At 65.3% G+C, this 27994-nt stretch overlaps 2 protein-coding genes and 2 long non-coding RNA genes across 20 annotated transcripts in view; 2 read left to right on the top strand and 2 right to left on the bottom strand.

Moving 5' to 3' along the window:
* Positions 1-3450: 3450 nt before the first annotated feature.
* On the top strand, positions 3451-9454 carry LOC118612028. 2 transcript variants are annotated; one of them, XR_004954690.1, is made up of 2 exons: positions 3451-4005; positions 4512-9454. It is a non-coding gene; the product is annotated as an uncharacterized LOC118612028 (long non-coding RNA). The 2 variants fall into 2 exon arrangements; XR_004954689.1 differs by having other exon boundaries at positions 3451-4321.
* A 2632-nt stretch (positions 9455-12086) lies between these two features.
* Positions 12087-16738, bottom strand: LOC107507885 (zinc finger protein GLI4). 4 transcript variants are annotated; one of them, XM_036233120.1, is made up of 4 exons: positions 16335-16738; positions 15292-15348; positions 13878-13994; positions 12087-13148 (listed from the first exon to the last, which is right to left on the bottom strand). In XM_036233120.1, exons 2-4 carry the CDS (start codon positions 15308-15310, stop codon positions 12229-12231), a joined length of 1056 nt encoding a protein of 351 aa, XP_036089013.1. In that variant the 5' UTR covers positions 15311-15348; positions 16335-16738; the 3' UTR covers positions 12087-12228. The 4 variants fall into 4 exon arrangements, with proteins under 4 accessions (XP_036089013.1, XP_015994708.2, XP_036089014.1 ...); XM_016139222.2 differs by lacking the exon at positions 16335-16738 and having other exon boundaries at positions 15187-15342; XM_036233121.1 differs by lacking the exons at positions 15292-15348; positions 16335-16738 and adding an exon at positions 14514-14620.
* The window catches only part of LOC118612027, a 12225-nt gene continuing 425 nt past the window's right edge, over positions 16195-27994 (top strand). The window contains exons 1-3 of one of the 2 annotated variants that reach the window (XR_004954688.1): positions 16195-16326; positions 21920-22032; positions 25587-25776. This is a non-coding gene — a long non-coding RNA (uncharacterized LOC118612027). Of the gene's footprint in view, positions 16327-21919; positions 22061-25586; positions 25777-27994 lie in introns of both variants that reach the window. The other variant, XR_004954687.1, reaches the window with a different exon arrangement.
* The window catches only part of GPIHBP1 (glycosylphosphatidylinositol anchored high density lipoprotein binding protein 1), a 19035-nt gene continuing 12966 nt past the window's right edge, over positions 21926-27994 (bottom strand). For 6 of the 12 annotated variants that reach the window (XM_036233123.1, XM_036233127.1, XM_016139249.2 and 3 more), the window contains exons 2-4: positions 25931-26047; positions 24964-25080; positions 24533-24871 (exon numbers count right to left, since the gene is read on the bottom strand). In XM_036233123.1, coding sequence (XP_036089016.1) covers positions 24639-24871; positions 24964-25080; positions 25931-26047 — 467 coding nt within the window. In that variant the 3' untranslated portion in view covers positions 24533-24638. Of the gene's footprint in view, positions 22226-24532; positions 24872-24963; positions 25081-25930; positions 26048-26230; positions 27077-27191; positions 27966-27994 lie in introns of those variants that run through there. The other 6 variants (XM_036233126.1, XM_036233125.1, XM_036233124.1 and 3 more) reach the window with 4 other exon arrangements.

Here is a 27994-nt window from a genome sequence, read left to right as displayed (position 1 = left end):
TTAATAGCCTCGAACAAAGGCAACACGACTCGCAGAACTGGACTGGAAGGTAAGGAGGCGCGAGTGTAAACGCCTCCTGTCTCCCCGGAGTGCACACTCTCGGGCAGATCTCTTGTCCTGTGACGGGGTCGTGAGGTCACGAGACAGTCGCACCCAACCAGCCATGCGAGTAGGTGCCACCCTCAGCTTCTCCCGTCCTCACCTCCCGCCTTCCTCAGCTGGCCACCTTCACCGCCGTGTCCCACCGGACGGAGGAGCCGAGCTCCCCGCAGGCGTCCGGGCCCCAAGAGCTGTCCTGCCCACGGAGGCCCAGGCCTCTCTCCAAAATGCAGTGGAAGCATGCTCTTGTCTTCTTCCCTGGCCTGACGGCGCCCCCTGCACCCCGGGCCTGCACGGGCACCTCCACGCCCTGCCCGGCCTGTGTCCAGCCCCAACGCACGCACGCGCGCACACACATGCACACGCGCACGGTGCACACGCACCTCAGGCCAGTGCCCCCGTCTCCTTGGCACTGGCTGCTCCCACGCACTCTGGCTAGAGCCTCCTGCAGGCACCTGCGACCTGCCTGCCCCAGAGCGCTTCTCAGAGCCCAGGTGTGCTGTCCTGTGCCCAGGGTTGGCTGGAAGTTCCAGGGAGTCGATGGCCCTGAAGCAGCCCCGGCCATGACTGACAGGAAGTGGCGGATGGAGACTGGCGCTGAGTCACTCCGGAGGTGTGCTCCACGCTCCTCCCGGAAGCTCCCAAGGGGGCCGAGGCCACAGCAGACTCTGCTCTTCAACGCGCCCGGGGCTGGCCTCGTTCTGTCCTGTCTCGCTTCCCTGCTCCCCTACCTGTGCGCCCCGGGCCCGCCGCCCGAAGCATCTGCACGAAGGGCCTGCTTCTGCCGGAAACCAGCCTCGGCCACTCGCACGCACGGGCCCACCTGCAGCCGCTGGCCGCGCCTGTGCACGTGGCGTCCGCTCCGCCCCCAGCCAACGACTGCGCAAGCGGAGAGACTCGGCTCCAGGGTCATCTCTGCCTTTCCCCAGACCCAGGCGACCGGAGGTGCTTCCGGTACGTTCCTCTCCCCACGCTGAAGAACACGTCGCGTTTGCAGGGAAACCCTCGCCCGCGCGACGGACCAGCCGGCACTTGGCCACCAGGCTAGCGGGGTCTGTGACAGCTTATTTGACAACCTACGTAGGCTTTCTGTAAACCTTACTGGCTCAGTGCTTAAAACAGCAAAAAGCATGGCGACGTCCCCATTTTTTTGAGCACACTGGGGCCCAGCGAGTTCTCACGACGGCGCTGAAGGGCCGGAGTCCGAGGGCCGGGGGGCCGCGTGCGGGCAGACGGGGCTCGGGGATCTGGCGGCCGCCGGACGAGGCGGAGGAGGGGACCTCACCGCTTTTGGGTGCGTCTGTGTTTCTTCCCGTCAGAGATGTCACTTCGGTGTTGGCTCTGCCTGTCCTTTGGGAGTCACGTGAAAGTATTTTTTGATGAAAGGAAGAGAAAAATACCGAGCAGGTGAAGCTAGAAAGCGCGAAGAAACAGCGAAGGAGCCAGATCCAGGCAGGCAGGGGCGGTGCGGGGCGGCCGAGCCTGCGTCCTGCTCTGCGCCTCGCCGCGGGCTCTGTCTTCTTCGGGTCCGGTCTCTGTTCCTTCACCCATGGTCCTTTCTTTCCACGTCGTTCCGATGACTCTTAAAACATGCATTTCGTGTTCGCATAAACTGCGCTTCGAATTTCAGAAAGCGTGCGGCCCGCGCACTGTGTGCAGGACGGGGCCGGTTCCGGCAGGGGCGGGTTCGGTCATGCAGGGCTCGGTCCCCAGCGTGGCGGCCGCCGCCCTCTCGCCGAGTTCCGGTGGACCAGGCACCACCGGCCGGGGATGTCCGGGCGGCCTGGACCTGATCTGCTTACGTCCTGAGCGTCACGTGTGGCGTCCCGGGGGCCACGTGCGGGACGCACTGGCGGAGGCCCCCTTCGCGTCTGAGCGGCAGGTGTGGCCATTTACTGTGACGCAGAAGTGCCCCCTCCCCTTCCTCGCCACTTGCAGCTGAAAGAGGAAAGCACGTCCTTCACGTGGAACCAACTCCGGGCCAGGACGGTCTCGTTATCCCCCGGGCTGTCCTCGGCCCCTTTCCTCTGCGGAGGAGGCAAGTGGGGGTGCAGGGCGCCCGGGACGTCGCCTTCTGTCCTCCAGCCTGGCCTCCGCAGTGGCAACGGGACCCGCGCTCCTTGTTTTAACCCCGTCTTTCTCCGCTGAAGCGGACGTTGAGACCCCGGGCGGGCTGCGGCGTGGCCGGGAATGGAGCCGCTGTCCGTGGCAGGAAGTCATCTTGCACGTGCGTGTGAGCACGGAGAGGTGAGGCTCCCGTCCTGCGGCCTGGCCCACCTGCGGCTGGCATCTGTCCTTTTGTGGTTGGGTTTTGTTTTAAATAAATGATCTTGTCAGAAGTCACTGTAAACGTGACAGCAGCCAGCGCGGCCACACGGACCAAGCGCAGTGCAGAGGGCGGAGGGCGTTAGGTGCACGGTTGCCCCGACCTCTCGTCACCCCTCCGGTCAGCTTTCTGCCGCTTCCCTGTGTTGGGTGGTAGTGTAAAGAGCTCCCTTTGTCCCGCAGAACAAAGAAAAACCTGAGGGAAAAAACTCAGGGAGCCTTTGCTTTTGAAAAACGTGGCACTGTGAGTGAATCCGGGGCTCGATGGTAAGATTTGCGCCTCAGTTCACAGTGAATGGGACTGAGTCAGAATCAGGTGGTTTGAGCTATGTTGCTATATTTTTGTTTTTATTAAAAATCATTGGGCGACATTGATTAACAAACGTACTGTGTTTTAAAAGGTCGTTTGCATTTTTAACTGAAGCACCCGGCCTTGGAATACAGAATTTAATCATCTTTTCTCTGAGGCGCGTCACACCCCGCTCACCGATTTCCATGTGCGTGTTTGACTGGCGGCCGAGGTGGCACTCTGCGCCATGCCCGCTCAGGCCAGGTAGGTCCGGTCTTCTCTCAGTTTGGGCGTTGCTCCCGAATATATTTCTCATTCTGATTACTTCCTTAAAAGTTACTTTTGAAGACCGTTTTTCTAAATTGATGGTTTCTGGGCAGCTGTATTGGAGGGGAGCAGAGGTGGGCCTGGCGGGGGACAGGGAGCTGGTGTGTGGCCCAGGAGGTCTCCTGTAGGCGGGAGACGGCCGGGGATGCTTTCGAAGCTTCCACCGACCGCTTGGAGTGGGGCGCTCCCCGCTCCCCTGCTCGTAGCCCTGGGTCCTACCTCCCAGGCGTTTCAGAGAGAAAGGGGTCCGTTAAAAAGATCAGGGACCTTAACAAGATTATTCTGAATCTCCCCGTTTTTAAAATGGCAGGCTCCCTAAGCGAGCCGGAGATTTACGCATGAACCTGTGTCTGGGGCTGCACAGAGCGCCGAGCCAGGGCAGGTGAGGAACCGTGAAAAGCCGTCCCAGGAGGGAGGCCAGGCGAGCGCGCGCTGTTTTCCCGCGGACAGGCGGGCAGCCAGCGCACTTGGCGCTGACCTTCCAGCGGGAGCTCAACTGGACGGAAGGGGCGGCGCGGGGCGGGGCATGGCGTCAGCACGGTGCGCCTCGGGCGCCCCCTCGCGGCGGTGGCGGGCCTGGCACGGCTGCCCACGCGCTGCCTGTTCCCCCCTCCCCGGGCCACTTTCCGAAGCTCAGTGAGAGGCGCTAGAAAGCTGGCCCCTCTGAGGGCAGTCCCTGAGGGGAAGGCCCCGTACGGGGCCACTGCGAGGCCGCACTGCAGGGCCCTGTGTGCTCTGGGGTTCCTGTCCCATCCCTGTGAGCTCCAGGGGGGTGGCCGCCCCTCCTGAGCCTAGGGCATCAGTCCCACTCGCGGTCACCGGTCCCGAGGCCGCAAAGAGGTGCTGGAGATGGGTGGAGCTGGCCCTGGGTGGACATGAGGTGGTCTCTGAGGATGGGGCCCTGCTGGCCTTGCTACCAAGCACCCTTGGGGAGGGAGATGGCACTGGAGTAAACACCAGCCAGGGTGAGGACACGGAGAAAGTGAAAAGCAAACACAAAAAAAGAAAAAAAATTGGGAGAGAAAAGGCCGAGAGGGCTTGAGGAGGACGGCCCTGGGAGACGCGCTGGACCTGAGATGCTCGGCCCCAGAGACGGCCGCAGGACGGGCGGGGCGCTCACGTGCACGCCGGCCGCGGGAAGCGCGGGCCCGAGGGAAGGGGACCAGGGCTGGGGACCAGAGAGTAGGGGGCCCAGCGGCGACAAGGAGACGAGCAGAGAACCCAGAAGAAGGGCAGATGGTGGACGTAGGACCAGCTACAGCGGGGAGGGAGAGGGAACAGGTGCGGGACGAGGACCAGGGGAGAGACACATGGGTTGAAAAAACTAAGAAGAAAATGGAAAACGAAGTGGTGGCACCAGGGTGGGACTTGTTCCGGGGAGTCACACTGGGATCCCAGCCCCGGGAACCTCCCGACACTGGGATCTTGGCCATTCACCGACACGGAAATTTCATCTCCAACTTGTTTACAGAAACAACCTTGGGAACTGTGCAATTTCAATAAAGAACGAGGAAGGCCAACCCCGCCAGCAGCTGGGATTGCAGCGACCCCTGGCGGCCGTCACAGCGGTGGCGGGGAGGGTGTCCGCCGGCCGTGACCGCAGTGCCGTCCTCCTCTTCCACTTTCCACAGCGGACCTGCGGCTCTTTCTCAGTGAGAGCGCAGGACAAACACAGACGCTCGACAGAGCCCCAGCGCTGCCGCCCCGACCGCCGCCGACCATCACTAACGCGCAACTTCCGCAGCCCTCGCTGCCCTCCCCGAAGCGCGGTAAGCGCCTTCATAAACCCTGCAAATGCTTCAGGCGACGCTCTAGACAGCCGGAGTGCGGTTCTTAGTTGTCCGGGAGGCCATAGCGCAGGACTTCCGGCGACACTCTGGGCCGCGAAAACGCTATTGTCTCGGCTGTCTTGGAGGTCGTAGGGAGGGACTTCCGGCGGCGAGGCTCTAGAGTTCCGGCGGGCGCTCGACTACCCCAGATGTTATGGGGCGAGATTTCCGGCGACGCTCTAGACTGCCGGAGGACTGCGTGCTCGGCTTTCCTGGAGGTTGCAGCGCGGGATTTTCGGCGATTCTTTGGATCGCTAGAGAACTGTATGCTCGACAGCCCTGACGAAACACAATATGAATTTTTGGCGATGCTCTAGACTGTTGGATTATTGGGCGCTCGGGTGCCCTGGAGGTCGCAGGGCGGACTTCCAGCGCAGACCACTAGAGGGCTGCGTGCTCAGTTGTTCCGAAGGCTGTGGGGCGGGACTTCCGGCGGCGCTCTAGGCCGCTGGAGGACCGCGTGCTCGGCTGCCCTGGAAACTGCTGCGCGGAATTTTCGGCGAAGCTTTGGGCTCTGTATGCTTGACTGCCCTGGAAACCACAACGCGAAACTCCTAGCGAGGCTCCGGGGTGCCGTAGGACCACACTCGGCTACCTTGGAAGTTGTGGGTCGGGTCTTCCGGCGACGCTCTAGACTACAGGGAGGAACTACAAACTCAGCTGTACTGGAGGCTGCGGGGCGGGACTTCCGCCGACCCTCTAGCCCGCCAGAGGGCTGTGTGCTTGGCTACCCCAGTGGTTGTGGGGCGGGATTTCCGGTGACGCTCTAGACCGCTGTAATACTGAATGCTCGGTTGCCTTGGAGATTGTGGCGCGGTGCTTCCGGCAACACTGTGGACCGTTGGAGAACCGCGTGCTCGGCTGCGCTGGCGACCGAAACGCGAACTTATGGCGGCGCTTTGGGGCCCCGGAGGACTGTGCGCTCGGTTGCCCTGGAGGTTGCGGGGCGGGACTTCCGGCTACCTTCTGGGCCTCTGGAGTGTGTGTTCGGCTTCCCTGGCGACCGAAACTTCTGGTGACCCTCTGGGCCACTGGAGGACTGTGCGCTCGGCTGCTCGGAGGCCGCGGGGCGGGAAGCTACCCTGGCTCCTTCCTGTCTTTGCGATTCTTCCAGGTTTCCTAGCTCCGGTGCAAAGCCCCTCCCGGCTGTTGTCTTAATCACCTTCATAGCAGCCGCGTCCGCCATCCCGCCCCCTTCCAGAATCCCCGCCCTTCTGCCAGTCTTCACTTTCCACGCACGTGCCTTGGGCGTATCTCCCGTTACCCCTGGGCTCCATCGCCTGCAGCCAGATGCAGGGATAATGGCCGGGAAGTAGCTCTGGGTTTGGTGACCGAGCTCACTGCGGAGTGAGCGAAAGGACGAAGTCGGTGCTAGTGGAGAAAGGGGAGCGGCATGGGGTGGAGGCCACAGCAGCTCAGCAAACCGCGCGATGCAGAGGAGCAGGAGGAAACCACTCGCGGGGAGGGAGCGCGCCAGCCTCGCCCTGCTGCCCCTCGGGCCGCGGTCCCTATATGGGCCCCGAGGCAGGGCAGTAGTCCCCTTTCAGCTGGCGAGGGCCAGAGCTGAGAGGCTCGGTGGTGTCGCGCGGGGTGGGGCAGGCACCAGAGTCTTGCTGGTTGGCTCGTGGCTTCACGTGGCCGCATGATCCTCGCCTTTCAGTCCTAGGTGTCCACTACCCGCAAGCTCGCTGTTAGCCCGCGGCTCCGTGTGAATCATCTGTCTAATACCCCTGAGCCAGAGGCTTCTTTGCAAATGGGGACACTGTGTTTTCGGAGGAAGGGGCGGTGCACAGGGAAGGCACACCCTTTGGCCAGGTCGTGATAGCTGACAGGCACACGTGTCTGTGGGTGTCTGTGGCGGGAGACCACAGAGCGCAGTGCTCACCGCTGGTCAGCGGACGGCAGGTGAGCTGCTGGGGCTGCCCCGCTGCCATCCCCTGGGGAGAGGTGCGGGGTCCAGCTGGCAGTGCACACAGGTCATCGGTGGACAGAAGGGCCCCGGGTTGCCACCGCGGCTACCACCGCCAGAACAGCCACTACCTCTTCGCACCCAGGAGTAGCTTCAGGATGCAGGAGCAGAGGGCGGAATGCGGGCCGCAGGTTGCGTGCCCAGGCACAAAGCCTGGCTGCTTAGAGGACACTGCGCACGGGACCCCGGACTGCCCGCCTTAGGGGCAGAAGGCTGGAGTAGCCCCGTGGCTTCCTTTGGACACTGTGGCCTCTCCCACCACCCACGGCCCGCCCTCTGCGCCTGGCGGGCAGGCTTCTCTACACTCATCACATACCGCCTTATTTACAACGAATTATAAAAAACACGTGAAGATAAAAACATTTAAAGAGGATGACCTAAAAGTAGAAACAGATTTCCCTCGACATCCCAGCCGGTAACATGGGTCTCGGAGACTGCTCTTCCCGCAAGAGAAGCTCCTAACGCGCAGGCCTAGCTGCGTGGAGACTTCTGGGCCACCACCTGCTGGATAGTCAAGCTCCCTCCCCAAGAGCCACAGGGGGTCTGCAGCGATTCCCACCGCCCTCCAGGGCATGGGTGGTCTTCAGGTGTCTTGAGGTCCGTGGCCGCCAGTGCCAGACCAGGTGCACATGCAGGGGAGGGTCTGCGCCACCCCCCTCCCCCAGCCGCTGGGCCATTGGCCTCCCACCTGCCAATTCCGAGAGGCCCTCAGGGGGCTCGCAGCTACTGGGGCTCCTGCCTGCACAGCCCTCCCTGGGGGACCAGGCTGGCTTTGCTTCCAGCCTGTGGTCACAGTGCCTCCTCCCTGATGTCCCCTGGTTCCTGCAGGTCTTGTGGCAGCCCACTGGCCCCAACGCTTCTGCTGGACCTGCCAGCCACCTGGCCCGTGGCTCTGGCCCTTCCAGGTGTTCCCGCCCCACAATCTGCTCCAAAAAGAGGAGGCAAGTGTCACCAGACTCAGCCTGGGGCAGGGAACATCGCAGTTAAGTCAGTGGCGAGGGAAAAATGGGAAGGGGCGTGGACACGTTCGGGGAATGGGGGTGAAGGAGGCCGGGCGGGGCTGGTGACTGGCAGCGTCAGGGGCCTGGGGAAGGCCTAGAGACGCAGGCCTCCGACACCCTCAGTCCCGCACCTAAGTCTCAGCGATCGGAACACTGAGGAGTTTGACCCATGTCACAGAAAAGCCTCATGGAGGGCTTTTGGGAGCTTGAAGAGGAGCTCAGGAGGTGTGGGCCCCACCCAGCTGCTATACCAGGCTGGTGACAACATGTGTCCTAAGAGTCCGCTCCCAGGGCCACATCTGGCAACGCTCTGGGGGGCCGTGGACCAGGCGCCTCTGCATCCTGCACGTGTGGGAAAGACACACCAACAGCGCCAGGTGTCTGTCTCCTGCCCCATTGCACCGATGTGACGAAGCTACATTCCGACCGCACTGAGAATTTGCCTGCTTTTCCTAAAAATAAGCCACGACTCCAGTCAAAGCTACATAAGAAAAACAAGACTAAGGCCCCCCTTCAGCAGGTCCCGGCTGGACGGCCAGGAGACGGGGCGCTGGGCCTGAGTGGTGGATGGGGCTCCCAGGCTTGAGGCTGGGCCGCAGGAGAGGCGGGGACCCAGCGTGCCATGGGGGCCTGCGGGCGGAGGGAGACCCCCGGAGGCGAGGCGGGAGTCTGGCAGCATTTCAGACCTGCAGGGTGACGAGGAAGGCAGAGGACCCCAGCGGGGTACTTCTAGGTGGCTCTTCTGAAGAGGGCCACGGGAGGGACCGCAAGAGCACAGAAGGGGACGCCGCAGAGAAAGGACCAACTACAGCGGCAGAATGTCCCGGGATGAACCTGGAATCCGCGCAGAGCCAAGCGCGCATGTTGCGGATCCATTTGTCCGAAGCCCCAACCGGGCCGGACAGCGAAGCGCAGGCAGAGGCCGCCTGGGGGCGCCGACTGCTGAGTGAGCGGATGGTGCCGCTGGGGCCGGGCACAGGGGGGACTAGTTTGGGGGGCCGTCTCGTCCACCGATGGCTGCGGGGGCGGAGGCGGACGGCATGGTGACCGAGCGCCGGCCTCCGCTCCCCGGACGTGGGTTCAGACCGCGGCTCTGGTGAGACCTGCTGAGCCTCAGTTTCCCACCTGTACATCCGGGACGCGGGCACCCCTCATGCCTGGGGGGATTTACTAAGATGCCGCCCACGGCACAACCGAGACCGCAGGCCACGAATGTTATTTTAGGGGTGACGTTAGGCGCTGAGTCAATCTGTTTAAACAGCAAGGACTGAAACCACCCAGCGGAGCCTAAAAGACCGGCCGAAATACGCGGAAACCCCCTGCCCTTGCCGGTGGTGATTTTTTATTGGGGGGGGGGGCTATTTTTCCAACATTTTCCAAATCTTTAAACAGGATGAATGACTCTTACAATGAAAATAAACTCCCAAACACTGTTTAAGGAAAACGCATGCCGGCGGGGCGGGGCGGGGCGTGCCGGGCCCCCGGGCGCTCCCCAGTCCGCCCCGGCATTCCGGGACGAGCTCACAAAGCTTAAGTCCGCCTCGCCAGGGATTTTCGACTCTTTCGGAAACTTTCGGCACGGCCTGGGAACGTGTCACGGCCGATGCGTCCCAGACTGGCTGCGCAGGGACCCTGGGGCGCGGGGGGCGGGCGCGGTCTTCGCCCTCGGTCCGCACGCGCGGGGACCCCTGGGCTGGGCGCTGGGGGGCGGGAGGACGGACGACGGGCGTGGCCTGGTGGCGAGGGGACGGCGGAAGGGAAGGCCCGAGCCGAGGCGCGACGTCGTGCCGACCGCCAGCCCCGGACGGAGCCGGAGCCAGAGCCGGAGCCGGAAGCGCGCGCCGCGCCCACCGCAAGCCCCGCCCCGCGCCCCGGCACTTCCGGGCGCTCTGGGAAGCTCAGAGGACCCGCTGGAGGACCCGTCCCGGGGAGCGGCTCGGGGGGCCGTCCTCGGGGCGGCTCGGGGAAGTGGCTCGGGGTACTGGCCGGGAGGACCGGCCCGGGGGGCCGGCTCGGGGCGCGGACTTGGGCGCGGCGTGTGCCTGGAGCTGTCCGAGGTGCTGGGTTGGACGGGCGATGGGGACTCGTCCCTGAGGCAGAGACTCTGGAAGGGAATGAGCAAGGGGAACGGTTTGGGGAAGCAAGCGAGGGGCATCTAACTTACGACTCTAGCAGACGTCTCTGGTCCATGGCTGGGGGAGGAACCCTGGAGGCGAGGTCTGGGTTCTTGGAGCGGCCTAGGGGAGGGGCGATGGACGCCGGCGTGGCCCGGGGTGAGGACAGCACTGTCCACTGCTAAGGCAAGTCCACAAACCCCTCAACCAGCCGAAGGAACTGGGCGCTTCGAAAAGAACCAGAGGGCGCGGGAGATGGACCCTGGGCGTGACCGCTGTCTTCACATCCTGCCGGCGCTCCCGATGGATGAGGGCGGCCAGGCTGACAGGCCCCGAGGACAGAGCTGGGAACCGTTGGAGGTGAAAGGGCAGATTCTGGCCCAAGCCAGAGCTGTCCAGCGGTTCGAGTTGCCCGCCCAGGTGGCGTCTCAGTAGGGGTCAGACAACTGCCCGTGCAGGAGCACGTGCTTTGAGGGGCTGGATGAGGCCAGAAGTTCCCGAATCTGGCACAGTCAATTCACTGGGGGTGCTGGAACCGAACCCAGATTTTCTGGCTGCACTCCAGGCCGACCGACTCTGTCTCCCCTTGGGATGGGGCCTGAGAATCTGGTTTTCAGCGAGCTCCCCAGGTGATGCAATCAGGTGGTCCCTTAGTGGGTTCTCACCCCCTGTGAAACAAGGTCCTAGAAGATGCACGGTGAGGGGCCTTGTGACCAGGGCTTCACTGGTTGATCTGCAGATTTCCGACGCCAGGCGGTGGCTGCACAGAGCCACTCTAAGAAGGGACCTTGTCAGGACAAAGGGGAGGGCGGGCTGTGAAAAATGGATGGAAACGTATCCAGGCACAAAGGCCCTGCAGAGAAGCCCCTCCCTTGGACTCAAGAGACAGTACTCAGCCTCCCTTCTGACCCGGCTGAACTGCACTCAGCTTCTGGGCGAGGCGCGCAGGCCTGCTCGTGTCTGCCGGCGGAAGGGGCCCCGCTCCTATCCGTGAGCCACCAGCCTGGGGTGGTACGGCCACCTGCACACGTGCAGGCTGCACGTCATCAGCGTCAGCTGCCACTGCCTGCAATGGTGCCACAGAAGCCACTCTCAGAGAACACAAACTGCGTCCCCAAAGAACGCACCCCCTGACCCCAACCCCAAGAGAATTCTCCAGCTTGCAGAGCCCCCCCCCCCACTTTGGGGTGGGTGAATGCCCTGGCCATGATTTTGGCATGAGCATGTGAGGAGGCCCGCTAGGTCCAGTCATGGAACAGGCCCCCAAGCCCAGGCTGCAGGCTGGCGCCGCCGCCCTGTGAAGCCTGAGATGCTCTGCTCGTGGCTGCGTGGCCCGGTGGCCCAAAGGCTGCCTTGTTGCCTTGTGGCACTAGGGAGAGGGAAGCGTGGGGAGAAGGGAGATTTGCCTGTCAGGCTAAGGGGACTGAATCCTGGGGTGCCGCTGCACCTCCACAAGGAAGACCCAAGGTGCCTTGATCCACAACGCTCATGTCCGGAGACAGTCTGGCCTCCAGCCCCCTTCCCGGAGTGGATCTCGCCCAGAGTGGGAGTGCAGGGAGGAGGATCCAAAGCACACGGTGGCCCTGGAGGTGTCGCCTGGGGAGGTGAGGCTCGGAGCTGTGGCCCAGAGTGTGGCCGGGCACTCACCAGTGCGGGCAGTGCCACATAGGCCGGGAGGTCCAGGGAGTGGGCACGTACCGTCCCCACGCATCCACGTCCGACAGCGACTAAGAAGACATGGCAGACCTGAAAATGCCTGCACTTGTCAGCGGGGAAGACAGCCTGGCCCCCACTACCTAGGACCGCAGGTGACTGCAAAGGCTGGGCTGCTTCGCACACGGGCAGGGTTAAGGGACAGGACACACCTTCCCCTGAAGTCTGCTGGCTTTGGGCACTGCTACTAGGCACAGGGGGCAAACAGGTCTGCTGAGGGGCCCGCTGTTCCTCCTGGACCCCCTCTGGGTCTCTGCAGCTGGGAACACCACCTTGGGGTGCCTGCCTACACCTGTGGCTCCTGGTAAGTCATGGTGCCACCAGGCCCGTCCCCAGTGAGCTCAGACGGCCCTCGAGGCCTCAGGAGACTAAACGGGGCACTGTGAAGCCCCCCAGCACTCCTGAGATAGGCCCTCAGGAACAGGAACAATTAAAAAGAATTTATTCACGGTGCTCGGCGTGGGGTGCAGGCTGTGCCGACTGCGTCCACCCTTTGCACGTCCTGCCCGAGGCCCGGCTGCGACCCGCGTCCTGTCCAGGCCCGACCTCGCCTCTGTGCCTGCTACTCGCGGTAGTGCACCCGCTGGTGCTGGATGAGCTGCGAGCTCTGGCCGAAGGCCTTGCCGCAGGCGCCGCAGCGGAAGGGCTTCTCGCCCGTGTGGGCCCGCAGGTGCCGGAAGAAGTGGGAGCGGCCACGGAAGGCGCGGCCGCAGTCGGCGCACTCGTAGGGCTTCTCGCCGGTGTGGATGCGCTGGTGCTCGATGAGCACGGAGCTCCAGATGAAGGCCTTGCCGCACTGGCTGCAGGCGTAGGGCTTCTCGCCCGTGTGCAGGCGCTGGTGCCGCACCAGGTTGGAGCTCTGGCTGAAGGCCTGGCCGCACTCGCCGCACTCGTAGGGCTTCTCGCCGTTGTGCGTGCGCAGGTGCTGCGTGAAGTGCGAGCTGTGGCTGAAGGCGCGGCCGCACTCGGCGCACTCGTACGGCTTCTCGCCCGTGTGGATGCGGTGGTGCTGGATGAAGCCGGACCAGCCGCGGAAGCGCTTGCCGCACTCGGCGCATGCGTACGGCTTCTCGCCCGTGTGGATGCGCTGGTGCTTCAGCAGTAGCGAGTTGTACTTGAAGCTCTTGCCGCAGGCCTCGCACCGGTGGGGCTTCCCGCCCCGCGGGCCGCCCTGCTGGGCCCCGAGGCCCGAGCCCCGGCCGCAGCTGTCCCCCAGCTCCGGGTTACCCTCGGTCCCAGAGGCTTCCTGTGGCACAAGCGTCATGCGCCAGGGACCCCTCTTCTGGGGGCAGGACATGGCCACCGACAGCTGGCTCACTGGCTGCTCCAAGCCGGTCTCCCGCCCAAAGCCCACCCCGCGCGTGGGCCTGTGGGGAAGACTCCTCAGAAGGGTCCTGAGCGCCCCGCCGTCCTGGCCCACCGTGTCTCCAGGATCCTGCAGGTGGCCAAAGGACAGAGCCTGCTCGGGCCCCAGCTCGGAGTCTGAAATGAGAAACAGGAGAGGCCGATAGCCCCCACCTCATGTGTCCCTCCACGAGCCCTTCTATGCCGTCCTAGGTGACAGGACCAGCAGAGGTGCCACAGGGCCGGGATCCGGCCCACGGCAGACTTCACGAGGGCACGACACGAGTCAGACTCAGAGGGCACCGCCCAGACCCCCGCAGGAGTGAGGCCACTGAGCCACAGTCCCCCCAGGGCCGATGAAGGGCAGGTCGCAACTGCCTCTTGGCCCAGCTCCCCTGCCCCCAGGAACCTCCTGACACCTCGGGAATCTCCAGGTGGCAGCGGGGAGGGGCGTGTCGGGGAGCAGTGAGGGGCTGAATCAGAGCAGCCCCGGCCGGGCTGTGGGGAGAAGGGGCTGGAGACCAGAGCTTGATTTGGGCGACAGGTGGAGGCTGAGCGCACTGCACAGCAGGAGACAGGCCCGGGAAGACGCCCCGGCTGCTGACTAGGGGGACGGGGTGCAAAGTGGGGGGCCACAGTCCGACAGGCAGGTGGCTACGGGGGTCGGGCCCAGGGGGGAAGTCTGGGTGATTCACAGCCTCAGGAACTGCCAGTGACGGAGTGGGACTCCGGGGCGGAGGGGCGGAGGGGCGCGGAAGTGAGCTGCGGGCCTGGGACAAGCAGGATCCAGGGTGGTGCCCAAAGCAGTGGCAACCGCGGGTTCCTGTGCTCCCAGGCCGGCCCCGAGAGCCGGCTTTGCTCACTCACCTGGCCAGCAGGTGTCCCTGCCCATCTGGGCCTCCTCCACGTCCTGGAGCTCTAGGTCTGACAGCTCCTCCTCCTGTGGTGGCTGGGGGGGCACCTCAGGGCTGCGACCGGGGGAGCCTGGGGGCACAGGGGGGTTGGGACTCATCTCCCCCTCCTCTCACGTCCAGCCCAGGGTTCCCTGGGTCACCTGCAGGATGTCCCCACCCCCTGCTCTTAGGTCATGCCCTCCAACACACCTTGCCTTCCCAGTGCCGTGCAGAAGAGCCTGCCCGGGGGCCCACACCTCTCCTCGAGGGCCAGCCCTGGTTGTTCCCTTTGCGGGCAGGGTCCCCCCACTTGTTTCTGCCACAGCACAGGGACGGCTGAAGCTGCTGGCTGTGCGGCCCACACTCCCTCCCACCATGGGCAAAGCCCTGGGCACTTTAGTGCACTTGGACGAAGGTCAAGGGACCCAAACTCAGCCTTCCGGGCTCTTGCTCCCTGTGGTTGATCTCTGCAGGTGGAGGCCAGGTCAGGGGCAGCCCACCTGGCATGGGCTCAGGGACTTCATCCTGGGCGCCAGCCCTCCATCCTGCAGGACTGGCTCGGTCAGCATGTCCCCCAGGAAGCCCCTCCCCAGGGATCGAGGGCACGGGCCTGCATCACATGAATGTGGTCTGACTCCTCCTGGCTTCCACTGGCTCGTGTCCACGCTTCCGTGTCTCCGTCAAAAACGTGGGGACAGGGGGTCCTACCTCGCCAAGCTGTCGTGGGAGTGACATGGAGAAACCGGAAGTGTGGGCCCCAAGGTTCTGACTGCGTGAGGGGTGCGGAGCACGGCCCCCGGAGGCGAGGCACGTGGGGCAGGGATGCAACCCCAGGACCACCTGACGTCAAAGCGCAAGCAGGGCCCAGGGGCGCCATGTGCCACGGGGCGTGGACGTCCTCCCTGACCCCTCCGCACCCCCAGACTCTGCCTGGGGGACAGACCAAGGGCCCTGGGGGCCTCCACCCAACCCGGCCTGCTCAGAACCCTGGACACGGTTTTCAAAGGTTTGGAGAGGGAGACGAGATGACCTGCTCCCGTCACACGGGGCTCGGACACTGAGGCCGCTTTTCTTCTTTACTCGACTTCCTCCCCCAGAGAAACGCAGTCCTGGGGGGCCGTCCCCTAGGGAACCATTGCTCATGCAGCTCAGCCCCCAACCTCAACCAGTGAGGCCTGCACCCCGACCCCAACTTGAGGGTGCTAGAGCCCCAGGTCCCCGTGGGCTGCCTCGGGTCCCACCCGCAGGCCGGGGTGGGGCGGGTGGAGGAGGCAGGCAAGTACCGTGTTGGTGACTGTGGAGAAAGAGCCGGGCCTCATGGCGGTGGGCTCCAGGTGTCCTCAGGGACTCGAGACTGACAGGGGATGGGACACGAGGGGGCTCCTGACCATCCCCTAGGGCTGCCATCGTCCCCAAAGCCTGATGAAGATGTGCACACCCAGGACCTGGGGAAATGAAAACCACGGCAGGGTGAGGGGGTGGGAGGTGCGAGTGAGGGCGGGCCAAGCTGGGCAGGAAGGACAAGGACGCCCAGGGGCGGCGTGTGGGGCCGGGGGCGCAGGGCCGCCGGGGTTTCTGGTACATTATTCCATGTGACCAGCACCAGCACAGCTGCAGGGACCATGCTGAAAAGCTCTGCCCCTAAAATGACCTAGAATGTTCTCCCAACCCACAGCCCTGCCCAGAGCAGCTCTGCGGGTCTCCAAGAAAAACCTGCACCACAGCGGGGGGGGGGGGGCGCGCCAGCGCTGGGGCGGGCGAGACCGGACCTCTGCTGGAGCAGGAGCGGTCTCCGTGGACCTTAACGAGACGTTCTGAGAAAGGAAAAGCCTCTTCCTCAGACCCCCAGAGCCCTCGGAGGCTGCAGGCGGGCACCTCCTGGCACCCCCGCAGCGCTCTGAGCCTCCTTTGGCATCAAAGAGTTTAGTCTGGTTTGCAAGAATGGCTTGTGCAATGTGAGGGTCTTTCTCACACTGATGAAACAGGATTCCTTACTTGAGGGTAAACAACGGGACGTAGGAAATGGACAAGTCAGTGCATGTTCATGAGGGTGGCAGGCACCACCTGCTTCAAGGAAGCGGTGAGGCAGCCCAGCAGGGTTCTCACCAGCGCCCCCGCCTTCTGGGTCAGGCCCTGGCAAGCCTCATCCCCTAATGATAAGGGTCACAATCAGCCCGGTGAGTGGACGCGGGGTGGGGCAGGGTGCAGGTCCTCAACCTCTTAAGTCGCACCTGAAGTTTCTGCTAACTTCCTGGGACTCCTCTGGGTAACGGCACGCTCAGCCCCACCCTGGCTGGCTGAGCAGAGGTGGCGGTCACACAGGACGCCCAGAGGGACATGAGTACAAACTCTGAGCGCGGGTTCCACGCCGAAGCTGCTGCAATCGGCTGAAGGTGGAGGGGACACGAACGCCACCGACCCAGGTACAAACCTTCCTCCGCCCCCTCTCTTCTCAGCTTGAAGTCTGCGCCCCGTGGGAAAGGGCCCGACGTCGGGGCGCTTGGCGACAGAGCAGCCCGTCCGGCCTGAGGTCCGCCGCTCACACTCGCTGGCCGCGAACCTCGGTCCAGGGACTTCTCTGAGCCTTAGTTTCCCATCTGCAAAGTGGACATGACGGCTCCCGTCCCTGGGGCTCCGGGCGCGTGCGGAGGCACCCTGCGAACCGACACGACGATCGCGGGGGGCCAGTGCGCCCGCCGCCCCGCGGAGCCGACCACTCGCGCCCCAACAGGCCGGGCCCAGGGTCAAGGTCACGCGGCGGCGGCTGCGGGGCTGGGCCCGCGGAAGCGACGCGCGCGCGAAGGCCGGGCCGGGCGCCCAAGGAGTCACCGCCCCCGCCCGGCGCCTACTCACCTTGCGAACCGGAGGCGGCCAGCCGCGCCCGCGCCGGCCGGAAGTGAGGCCGCGCGGCGCCCCGCCCCGGCCGCGCGCACTTCCGGGCCGCTCTGGGCGCCGGGAGGACCGCCGTCTCGGTGGCCCCGAGGCGGGTGATGCGAACACGCGCACGACTGGGTACCGTTTTGGATGTGTCGTCCACGAGAGTGGACAGAGGCGGCGGCGTCCTGACCCTCGCCCGTGCCCCTTTTCTGTCTGCTCCTCATCCTAGTCGTACCCGGCCACCGCGTGTCGCCCGACCGGAGTCGTTTGGAAGGGGGACGCACTCTCCTGTTTCCCCTGCCGGGGGAGCCTGGGGCGGGGGCGGGGGGAGGGTCCCAGCCAATCACTGTGTTTTGCGCCGGCCTCTGCACCTCGCCCTTTCGGGGACACCCGGCCCGTCCCAGGGCCCTGCCAGGCCCCTCGGCCTGAACGGGCAAGTCGCTGAGTGCTTAGGCTTCGGCCGAAAGCGGCCCGCTCGCCTTCCAGCCGCTGACACCTCGCGGGCAGTTCCGGCTGTTTTCGCTGTCCAGAGCCTGCGGAGCCCTTCCCCTGAGCTCAGGGGTCTACTCGGCCCCCCTTCCCGCACACTTGGGGGGCCTGCGCTCAGGAGAGTGGTGAGCAGCTTCTCTGCCCCCACCCATCAGGTGCCAGTAGCACCTCCCCTCGCTGTGACAACCAAGAATGTCCCTAGATGTTGTCAAGGAACCCTTCTGGGAGGCAGGCTCCACCCCTGTGAGAATGTGGCAGCCTAGCTCTGCCTGGCCTTCTCCTGCTGGGCCGCGTGGGCTGCTGACCGGCCCCTCCCCCACTTCAAGGACTCTCCACTCACTGCTTGGGGTTGATTCGCTGCTTGCCAACCATGTTCTTCCTTCTCTCTGTAGCTGTGTAGGAACAAGACAGTACAAAGCTGCCTGTTATGTCACACTTGGGGCCCAGCCTTTGGATAAAATCCGCTGAGCCGGTGCCGGCATCAATAGATGTCCTGTTTCTCTGAATCCTGTGACAAGAACAGCTGCTCTAAGGCGGGCGGAGTGAGTAAGGGTCAGGTGGGGGCAGGGTCCCAGGAAGCAGGCCTGGTGGCTCCCAGGTCCCCAGGGTTAGGACTGCAGGCACCAAGCAGCTCACAAACCCTACGGGACTTTCCCAGGTGTGCAGGGACCCGAAGGTGGTGTCTGCAGAGGGACACAGTACCTGGTCACTGCAGGAAGTCACTCCTAAGTTAGTAAACTCCTTTTCTGTTGGAGTTTCTGCCCTGGCCAAAGCAAGACCCTGGACTGGGGACAGCGCCTTTGTTCTTTCCTGGGGAGGCAGCAGCACCGCCCTGAGGAATCCCCACTGTACCCCAAGCCGCAGGGAGATCAACAGAACGCAGTGAGGGGGTCAGGACAGATGTTTATTACAAGAGAAACCAGGTGTCAACGGGCAGCAGAACAGGGGGCAGGGAAGAGGGCCGGGGCAGCGGGCAGTGACGCGGGAACCAGAGCGGGGCCTTCGGGCTGGGACGCACGCTGACCGGGAGCGACCGGGAGCCGCAGGGAGCCGCAGGGGGCCGCAGGGAGCCGCAGGGAGCCGGTGGGAGCCGCAGGGAGCCGCAGGGGGCCGCAGGGAGCCGGTGGGAGGCAGGCGACCCCCCAGGTGCTGAGCACACCGGCCTCAAAAGGCTGAAGGAACACGAGATCACAAAGTACAAGTTCAACACGTCTGATGAGCTGGAAAGTTTTCCCAGTGGGAAACACTAGGCTCAGGAGTCCGCACCGCCACAGGCCCAGGACCGCCAGGTGCGTGTGACGGTGTCTATAGCCCAGCGGCCCTCTCAGGCCGCGAGCCACCAGGGACGTGGGGAAGGACGCACTTTCTACCATGGAGATGTACACTTCTGGACGCCAGCATGCCAAGTGGGCAAGCTCACCAGGAAACAAACGCACTATGACCAAGAGGCACAGACAGCAAAAAGCAGCAAAGCTGGAACGCCACGTGGGCGTGGCTGCAGTGGCGCGGTCATGCGCGGTGTGGCGGGGTGCTCTGGGGGGCCCCAGGGTGCTCGCCGCATGGCAGCTTTGGACCTCAGAAGTCCATGTCCCGGGGTCTGCAGGTGACTGTGGGCAGCAGTGTCAGCCTCACACCCTTGGCTAAGCCTGACCCCGGCAGGCCTCTGGTCCAGAGGACCCCCCGGAGTTCCCTGCAGCCGGAGCCCGAGCGGGAGACCAGAGGCAGTGGACTCCGAGCTCTGTGCAGAGGTTCTCGAAGGCACAGGCCGCTGCCAGGAGCACAGCCTCGTCCTTGGGCACCATCCTTCTCTGTGCCCAGGAGAGGAAGGACCACGGGAAGCCAATCGGGGCTAACGAGCAAGGCCGGGGTACAGTTCTCCGGCCCAGAATTCCTTTCTTCATCGCTCCATTCCGCCCTAGACGTAACTCTTCACTTTTCTGAGCTTGTAGTTAAAGCTCTGGAACAGCCAACCTGCAACAGAGAGGCGAGCCCGGCCAGTCCCCTCAGTGCTGGAGACGCCAGCCCGCGAGCGCTGAGCAGGCCCCCGGAAGGGACACGGTGACATCTTCCCACGCTGAGGGACAGAGGGGAGGGCGGGATGGGAAGGGGGCCCGTGGCCCCATGGGGACACGGGCCCCCTTCCCTCCCTGCTCATGCTCGCCCACTTGGACATGTAATGGGCATCTCAGACCTGACCGACCAACCAGATCGCGTGATTCCCCCAGAAGCCCGCCCACTCCCCGGCTGGTTTCCTCATCCGGTAAACAGCATCTCTCTTCGTTCACGTTCACTCAGCTGCTAAGCAAGGACTTCTCCCTCCTCTGCCCAGGGCGGGGTCTCCGCCTCCACGCTCAGCAAAATCCGCCGGGCACCAGGGACCGACGGCTCCCCGTGGGTCCCAAGCTGGAGCTCCTGCCTGTCTTCCTCTTCTTCGCCATTCCTGTGTTTGGGACCAGCCATTAAGCCCTTGGAGCTACAAGCTGTGGGAGTCACACCTGCCCCTCACAGAAGGCACCTACCCCACCCAGAGCCCGGATGCTGAGCTGGATGAGACCTGCGGTGGACCCCCTGGTATAGCTTCGCCTGACTTGGATTCAGGCCAGTGTCACTCTGAGGGTGCTACCAGAGGTGGCTCCTGAGAGGAGGCTGTTCCCAGCATCAGGTGGGAGCCAGAACTGAAGACGAAGGCAGGCCGCCTGGGCTGCGGGGGTCATGCAGCAAGAAGGGGGCATGTCCGCGGGCAGGACAGCCGGGACCGCACGGACGGTCACAGGCCCAGCGAACCAGGCTGGAGTCGGAGGCTGGGTCTAGTTTTAACAGGAAAGTGAGACAAAAACCAAGAACCGATACGACTGCACAGGCGACCGGTGCCCTCGCGGCTGCCGCTCTCCAGGGCAGGTGGACGCTGCCGTGGCTCTGTGTCCACCCCACTGGGCCGCTGACCCCGCAGGGCTTGACACCCGCTGGCCGAGGCCTGCGTGCGGTTCCCCTGCGCTCCGTGCCCTGAGCCCCCTGCCAGGGCTCCCGTGGCTCCACCTGCAGCTTGTCACCGACGTGGCCGTCCCCGTCTGAGGCACGGGTTCTTCGGGGCAAGGACCACGTCTGCTTTACTCCTGCATCCCTAGTAACCCGCGCCCCCGGCGTCTGGACACATTCTAGATACTCGTCTTTTCCACCCAGTTCAAGTTGGCCTAAGGGCAGGGACTGTTAACTGACTTCGCCACGTGCTGTGTGCACCAAGAAATGAAATGTGTTAAAAACGGAGTAGACCGGAGGTTAGCGTCACCGTCCCCTCATGTCACAGGCGCGCAGGCACGAGTGACAGCTGCGGCCACACAGAAGACAGCCCATGTCGCCGGAGCGCAGGGGCGGGGCCCAGAGGCTGGTGCCGGTACCTGCTGAGCAAGTCACAGTCGCTCCTCTGCTCTCTGGACCGGGCTTCTCAGGACGGGCGGCTCTGGGTATCCACCAGCCGCGGGGCTCTGCGAAGCCTCGCTCGCCGCTCGCTGGAGCCTGGGTCTCCCGGAGAGACCGGATCGCCAGCGGGTTTGAGATCCAGGGGCGAACACGCACCCAGCCTGTGCGGCCCCGGCTGGGGCCGGGGACGAGGGCGATGAGCCCGCCACCGGCAGAGCGTCGCCCGCCGCGCGTGCCGGGCCGGGGGCGCCGCCTTCCCGCCGATGGGCGCGCGGCCGAGCCCCGCGCAGCCTCGCCCTCCGCCCTCCGCCCTCTGCCCTCCGCCCGCGGCGCCGGGAGCCGAGCCGGGGAGGCCGCCGCTCTGGGCCGGGCACACGCCCCGCCACGCCGGAGGGGCTCGGAGGGTCCCCGGCTGCACGCGGGGCGCGCGCCCCTCGCGGGGGCACCTACCCCGCCGAGCCCCGCCGCACACCCCGCCTCGCACCCGCCCTGCCGCGCCTGCCGCCGGGCCCGCCCCTTCCGGCGCTGCTCGCGGGGTCGGGACCCCAGCGTCTCGGTGCTGCGCCCCGAGCCGGCTCCTCTCACCCCGTTCTGGTCCCACAGGTGCCTCGCTCACCCCTACGTCCCCCTCGCTCACCCGTGCGTCCCTCACCTGCCCCTGAGTTCCCCTTTGTCCCTCCTGCAGCCCCTCACTCGCCCCCGCGCCCCTCACTCGCCCCCGCGCCCGCTTCTTTACTCCTGTGCCCCCCTCCTGCACTCCATCACTCACCCCTGCTCTCGGGTTTCTCTCTGGGAGGAAAGATGCCACCGAGAAAAGGGGAACACGGCGGAGGCTTTTCTCACGTTACTCTATGCATAGCCCCCCGCCCCCCATTCTCCCAGGCATGGAGACACCGGCAGACCCCTCTTTGTGCCCTGAGCACAATCCACGGGGTGCTCAGGGCCCTGACACTAGAGCAGAGACACTTCTCCCCAGGGTGCCTGCCCTGACGCTGGGAGTCTGCGTGCTGGACAGCGCCCGCGCCTGGGGCAAGGGCCGGACCTGGCGGGACCCCGCTGCAGTCAGGAGCCCTGTGTAAGGTGCGGGCCTGAGGTCTGCCCTGCGCTCTGGCTGGTTCATGGCAGCATCTGGGTGTGCTGACCTTTCCCTGGTCCAAGGGCCCCTGCCAACCCCCGCAGGGGGGTAGGGGACGCCGCTCGGAATCTCTCTTCTCAGAGATGTCTTGCTCTTAGGTCACTTCCTCATCTTCACCCCATTCTCATGGTCAAGAACAAGGACAGGAAATGCAGCTTCGGACACCTGCTTCCTGTATCGGCAGAAAGAAGTTCCAAGGAGCCGAGCCCAGGTGGGGCGGGGAGAGCGGAGAGTGGCAGGTGACTCGAGGTGGGGGACTGAGGCACACAGGACAAAACAGATCGGGGTGGGCGGGAGGAGAGGAGGGCACCCAGGCTGCTGGGGAGGGTGCCCAGGGAGGGTCAGTGCTGAGGGGGACTTCCGAGGCAATGGCATCAGCTGTCAGGTCGTCAGGTCGTGTGGGCCTAGGAAAGAAGGAAACATTGTGTCCTCGCTGAGCTCACTCCCAGTGCCAGGCTGGGCGGGGGACCTGAGGCGGCCCCAGGGACTAGTTTCAGGGTGCTAGTGGTGAGGCAGCTTGGGAAGGGGCCCCTCAGCGCAATGGGCTGGTTTGTTTTCTCCCCGTTAGGGTTGAGTGGGTGGGGGTGGGGATCACCGAAGGGGGCAGGGCTAGACGGCCAACCCGATGCCAGGAGCCAGGAAGAGGGACAGAAAGGAGCCTTTGCAGGGGAGAGCACAGGAGCTGAGGCCCCCCCCCCCGGCCTCCCCCTCGCCAGGGCCAGCGCCCAGGGTCAGAGCAGGGGCCTCAGTGCAGAGAGGCTGAACGGCTTGCCAAGATCACAGCCGGGAAGTGGCCAATTCAGACTCCAGGCCTGGCCGGCATCTCAGCCCTGGGGGCTTTCGGGCCCCTTGGTCATCTTGGGGATCCCAAGGTCACACTGAGAAAGTGCGGGAAGCCTAACAGCATCTGAGCTGCAGGGCAGAGTCCTTACTCAAGGCCACCAGGCTCCGGAAGTTTCCAGCATCAGGCTCTTGAGGGCTGAGCACTTGCACGTGCCCATGGTGACGGGTGTGCTCCAGAAAGTCACCAGGGCCTGAGCCCTGCCTCCTCTGTGCCTTTCGGCAGAGGAGCCCAGTGAGGAGTGGGGGCTGCACTTTCTGCTTCCCCGGGCAGGGGAGGGGTGGGCCCAGCTGCCGCCCTGGCCCAGGACCCTAGAGAAGAGGCTGTTGCACAACTAGGAGCCTGAGGCCAGGGCAGCCACTGTGGCTTCGGACGGAGCCTGCAGCCCCTCTCCCGCCTGGCGCAAAGGCCTTAAAGGGGGTCAGCCCCGGGGGAATGCGGTGGGGTCGGTGAACTCGGTGAACTCGCATCTCTGCGGGGCTTAACGGCGGGGGGGGGGGGGGGGGCGGTGGGGAAGGAAGAATTCCGTGAATGCAGGCGGAGTTCCCCATCAACGTGCACGTGCACGCAGGTGGCGCCAGGCCCGTCGGGGTGGTACCAACAGTGGCTCGCATGTGTTAAGCGCTTACTCGCGGCCAGGCGCAGGCTCTAGGCCCCTTCCGCGCGGCCCTCGTTTACTCTCCCTGCAGCCACACCGCAGCCGCGCTGGGGGGCTGCCACCCTCCCGCTTAGCAGATGAGGAAACCAGCTGAGGAGGCGGAGGGGTTCGCCAGGAGCACGAGCTGAGGGCGTGGGGTTCGCTCGGGGCGCGGGCCGAGCGTCTGACCACAGGCCGCACGACCCCTGAGCTGTGCCTTGACCAGGGCCGTCTGTGAGCACGTGTCCATGTGCGCGCATGCGCACGAGTGCATGCGTGAGAGTGTGGGAAAATGCACGTTGCGGAGACACCTGGCATAACTCGCTTCGGCGTGGCGGAAGCCGATTTCCCTCCCAGGTAACAGGCGCCTGTGGCGGGCAGTGCGGGGCTGCCCGGCCCTTCTCAGTGCACCGCCTCATGGCGCAGTGTGGATGCTGAGCTCCAGCCATCATTCCAACCAGCAGAAAGCAGGGAGCAGGGAGTGCGGAGGGGTCGGTGAACTCGGTGAACTCGCCTTTGCCGCCCACTCAGGAGGGGCAGGCAGGAGAGGGCTCCAGGCTTCCCGACCCCGGGAAGTTGAGCTAGTGGGGATTTAGGGGTCCTCTAAGCCTGGTTCCATAACTCTCCAATGGGGAAACTGAGGCCCAGGTCAGGCCTCCTTCCTCTCCTCCCAGGGCTCTGTCGTGGCCCCAGCTATTGGCGAGAGCAGGATTTGGTGCAGTCAAGGAGGCCAAGCGCCCAGCTGCCAACAGCACAGCCCAGCCAGAGCAGATACTGGGGGACCCAAAGGGACCGGCCCCCCCCCCACACTGTATTGCACCTGCTCTCAGGAGCCCACAACCCTGTTTCACCCCCCACCCCTGTCGCCCTGCTCCCCGCCACTCCCCTCCACCTCCACCTGGGCGGAGGGGCTGGAAACCTCACCTGACCCTCCTGCCTGCCCCTTGCTGTACCTCCAGCCCATCCGCACCCACAGCCTCCTGCAGGCACCCTGGGGGGCGGCAGAGTGGGTAGAGGGGTAGAGGGGGAAAGCCGGCGGTGGGATGGGGGCTCCGCGGCTGAGGCACAGAGCAGTGCGGGCCCGCCCTGAGAGAGGCCGAGGCCCCCTCGCCTGGAGGCCACGTGCTGGCCATCCATCGCCCGGGCAGGGGCACAGGAGGGCAGGGACGCAGGGACGCAGGACGGGGACACCGAGGAAATGCAGTCGAGCAGGGAGGAGCCAGCGCGGGAGGATCATTCAAAACACTCCGAGTTTACTCTCCAAAACTGGGGGCGGGGACAGGAGGGGCCAGCGTTGGACAGGGTGCAAGTCTGATGGGGAGGCGGGGACCCGCCGCACTCAGGACCCCGCCCCCAGGAGGCCCGGGAGGAGGCTGAGCAGCAGGGCGGTGGCCAGCGTTTCAGGGCCCCGGGGGCTTCCGGCCCCACTGCCCTCTGGGCCCTGCCACGGTGGAACGTTGCACAAGGCCGTCTGGCAGCAGGTCACGGTCATCAGGATCTTCCCTACTTCCTTGGCGAGGGGCTGACACGTGTCCACACACCACCCTGAGTAGGTGGTCAAAGGACCAGACCCTGGTGGGAGGGGCAGTGGAGAGGGTGTGTCACGCGGAGGGGCGGGGGCGGGGGCGGGCTGCTGTCCTCCAGGCCCCGGGGCAGCGGCTCACCGGTGTCGCCTTGGGAGATGAGAGTTTTGCAGACGGCCCGGCCGGGGGGGCAGCTCTGCACCCGGCTGCAGCCCTCTCCGCTGTGCAAGGACTGGCAGGAGTAGCACTGCGGTGGCCCTGGGGGGCGCGGCGGGCTCAGGCGGGGGTTCTGCAGTCCCGAGACCCCCAGCTCGCCGGGCCTGGCCTCTCCGCCTGCTAGGCCTCCTCCCACTTCCTGTTTGCCTTGCCATGTCAGATGATCCCGGGCGAAGCGGGCCCTGCGGGGGGCCTCCCCGCGCCCCTCCTCAGGACTGGCCAAGGCCTGGGTATGTGGGGCGGGGCCTGCTGGGCTGCAGAGCGGCCCCCTGTGCCGGCGGCCCCAGGCCATGCAGGTTGGATGCTGGCGACGCCCGCAGGCTTGGTCCTCGGGGGATGGGAGAGGGGAAGCCTGCCTGGCTGCCGGAGCGCTTGGCAGGGTGAGGAGTGGACGTGGGTCTCAGCTCCCACTCTGTGCTCTGTCCTAGGCCCTTGTGCCCCGCCCCCCACCGTACCCCCAGCATCCTCCTGTTGCTTGGAGCCTACCCGAGCCCTTGAGCTCACCACTGGGGCCAGCTCACCTTCCCCTCCCCTGCCTGCCCCCCCAGGACGGACTGCCCCTGTCCTGGTCGAACTCGACACCCGGGTCCTTCGTCACTGATCTCTCCAGCTGGGGCGCCCTGCGCCCCTCTCTGCTTGCCGAGCTGTTGGACCTCGCCGCCCGGCCACTGGCCCTCCCAGAAATGGCTCCTTCTCTAGGCTCCCGACTCTGGACGGCAGTTGAGGGTCACAGTCAGGGTGAGGAAGGGGTGTGCTGAGTGTCAGGGGCCCCCTCCACCCCCCGCTGGAGGGCAGGCTATCGGGCGGCCCCACACGAGCCTGGCCCTCGGCGGCGCCCACAGGAGTGCTGAGGGCGGGTGACGCGGGAGGCTGGGGGCGGGCGCCCAGGTACCTCTGCCGGCCATCACGCCGGCCTCCTGGTCCTCGCCGTCCTCGTCGTCCTCGCCGTCCTCGTAGCTGTCCATCCCCAGGTCCTCGCCATTGTCCTCGTCCTGTGTCCGCCCTCTCCCTGGTCACACAGGGGTGCCCGTGAGCCTCCGCTGCCCGGTACGGAGGACACATGCCCGGGGCCCACGGCCGAGCCCCCACCTAGAGCTGTCCTTCCCCCCAGCCCCCCGTCCTCCCCGCTCTGCCCCGCCGCCCGCCAAGGTCCCTGTCCCAGTCTCCACGTTCCCTGGCCCTGCTTACTTACCCGGGGACACCTGGGCAGTGTCCTTACCGAGGACACCAGCTGCCGTGGCCGGCCCCTCACAGCAGCCGCCAACCCCCACCCTCGGGACGGCCTACCTATTCTGTTGGAAAGGAAACTGAGGCTGGGAGAGGAGAGGGAACCCCAAACCTTGCAATTCAGAGAGGCTGGGGCTGGGGGAAGAGGGGAGACCCTGGGGCTGGGGCTTGGAGGTTGGGGGACCCATGGGAGCCCAGGACAGTCCCTAGCCCCCTTCCTCTGGCCTCTGGATCCAGCCTCAGTCCCTTTTTCTCCCTAAGCCACATCCTGTCCTCAGAATGGGGGGTCCCTGGGGCCCCAAATTATGTGGTCCCCTACTGCTGCAGGGCTGTCCCCGAGCCCGGGGTACCTGGCTGCCTGCACAGCAGCAGGGCGAGCAGGAGAGCCGTGAGCACCTCCATCCTGCGGGGGAGCAGAGCAGAGAGCCGGGCGGGGGGCTTCCTGGCCGCCCCGGGCCCGGCCCCGCCCCCGGCTCCCGCCGCAAACAATGGGACGGTTTCCCTTCCGGACTTCAGGGACCCAGGGGAGGGGAAGTCGCTGTGGTCAGCCGTGGGGTGTCCTGTCCATCTGTGCACTCTGCCTGTCCTAGCTTGCTGGCCTTGGCGCCTGCAGAGCTGGCCTGGCAGGCCTGGCCCTGGGCCGGGGCAGCACCTGACAGCTCCCCACCCCACTCTGGACCCCGCGAGACCCGGGCCCAGGTCCTATGGCCAGAGCAGCTCGGTGTCAGGGACCCTCCAGCTGCAGACCACTGACCAGGCAGCTTCACCCCTGGTCTGTTTAAGAGTATTTTAAATAAAAGCACAATGACGGTCCCCCACCCCCATGTCTCCCCCTCCCCCAGCCCCTCCCCATGTGCGGCCTGCTGCCTAGAATGCCGTTGCTGTCATGTGCTCGCAGCCCGTGCCCTCCCCTGCTCCGATGTCACCTGCTCAGCGGTGGCCTGCTCACTGCCGCCCGGGCCCTGCCCCACCCTTCCCGGGCCCTGGGCTGTGCAGAGTGAGGCCCTGTCCCCACTTCCGCCCCTTCTGGCCTCTGGCCGCTGGGAGCCCGCCCTCCTCAGCCCACCCTTGACCCACAGCGCTCTCCTGCCTTTCAGTTCTTTTTTTTTTTTCCCAATCAAAAAAAATTGTGGCAAAGTGTACATAGGAAACGTTTTCCCTCTGAACCGTTTTTACACACCGTCCAGGCGCTGGGCACACGGGGGCGGCCGCGGGAGCGACCCACCTTCCCGCACCGAGCCTCCGCGCGAGCCTTTCGGGTGGACACGAGTGTCCACTTCCCCTGGGCACATACTGACACCGAGGCGAGGCTGTCCCTAACATCCACCCCTCCTCCTGACCCGCCCCCCCCCGGGGGGGGCCCTGGCTCTGGGGCGGGGGGCCCACGTGTGAGATCACCACTGGCGCCTCGCCAGCCCCCCAGCTACAGGTCCAACGGGCGCCTGACGCCACGTCTCCCATGGGGGCTTCCAGGAAGTGCCCCCCGGAGTTCCTGGCCTTGGGAGCCAGGTGGTGGCCCCCTAAGGAGCTCGGTTTGGGATGAAGCCCGTACGACGGAAGCCAGAGCAGAGAAACGGAAGGAACGGAAGGAAGCAGGGCCCCCGAGGCCGGCACGAAGCAGCTGTCAGCCTCGCCGGAGCCCAGCTCCCCGGACCTGCAGCTCCCCCGGCCCGCGGAGCGAAGGGCCGGCCTCCGCGCCCCTCGCCCCTCCGCCCCGAAGGGCCGGCCT

The sequence above is a fragment of the Rousettus aegyptiacus genome, unplaced genomic scaffold (assembly GCF_014176215.1).
Source record: "Rousettus aegyptiacus isolate mRouAeg1 unplaced genomic scaffold, mRouAeg1.p scaffold_m13_p_15, whole genome shotgun sequence".
NCBI classification, from domain to species: Eukaryota; Metazoa; Chordata; class Mammalia; order Chiroptera; family Pteropodidae; genus Rousettus; species Rousettus aegyptiacus.
Note: the sequence above shows the minus strand (reverse complement) of the source record. Positions and strands in the feature narration are given on the sequence as shown.

Coding starts and splice junctions, on each gene's coding strand:
- LOC107507885 (XM_016139222.2), bottom strand. CDS start 15,310: ATGGCAGCCCTAGGGGATGGTCAGGAGCCCCCTCGTGTCCCATCCCCT. Junction 13,995..15,186: donor TCTCCACAGTCACCAACACG/GTACTTGCCTGC, acceptor CTGTGCCCCCAG/GCTCCCCCGGTCGCAGCCCT. Junction 13,149..13,877: donor CAGGGACACCTGCTGGCCAG/GTGAGTGAGCAA, acceptor TTCTCATTTCAG/ACTCCGAGCTGGGGCCCGAG.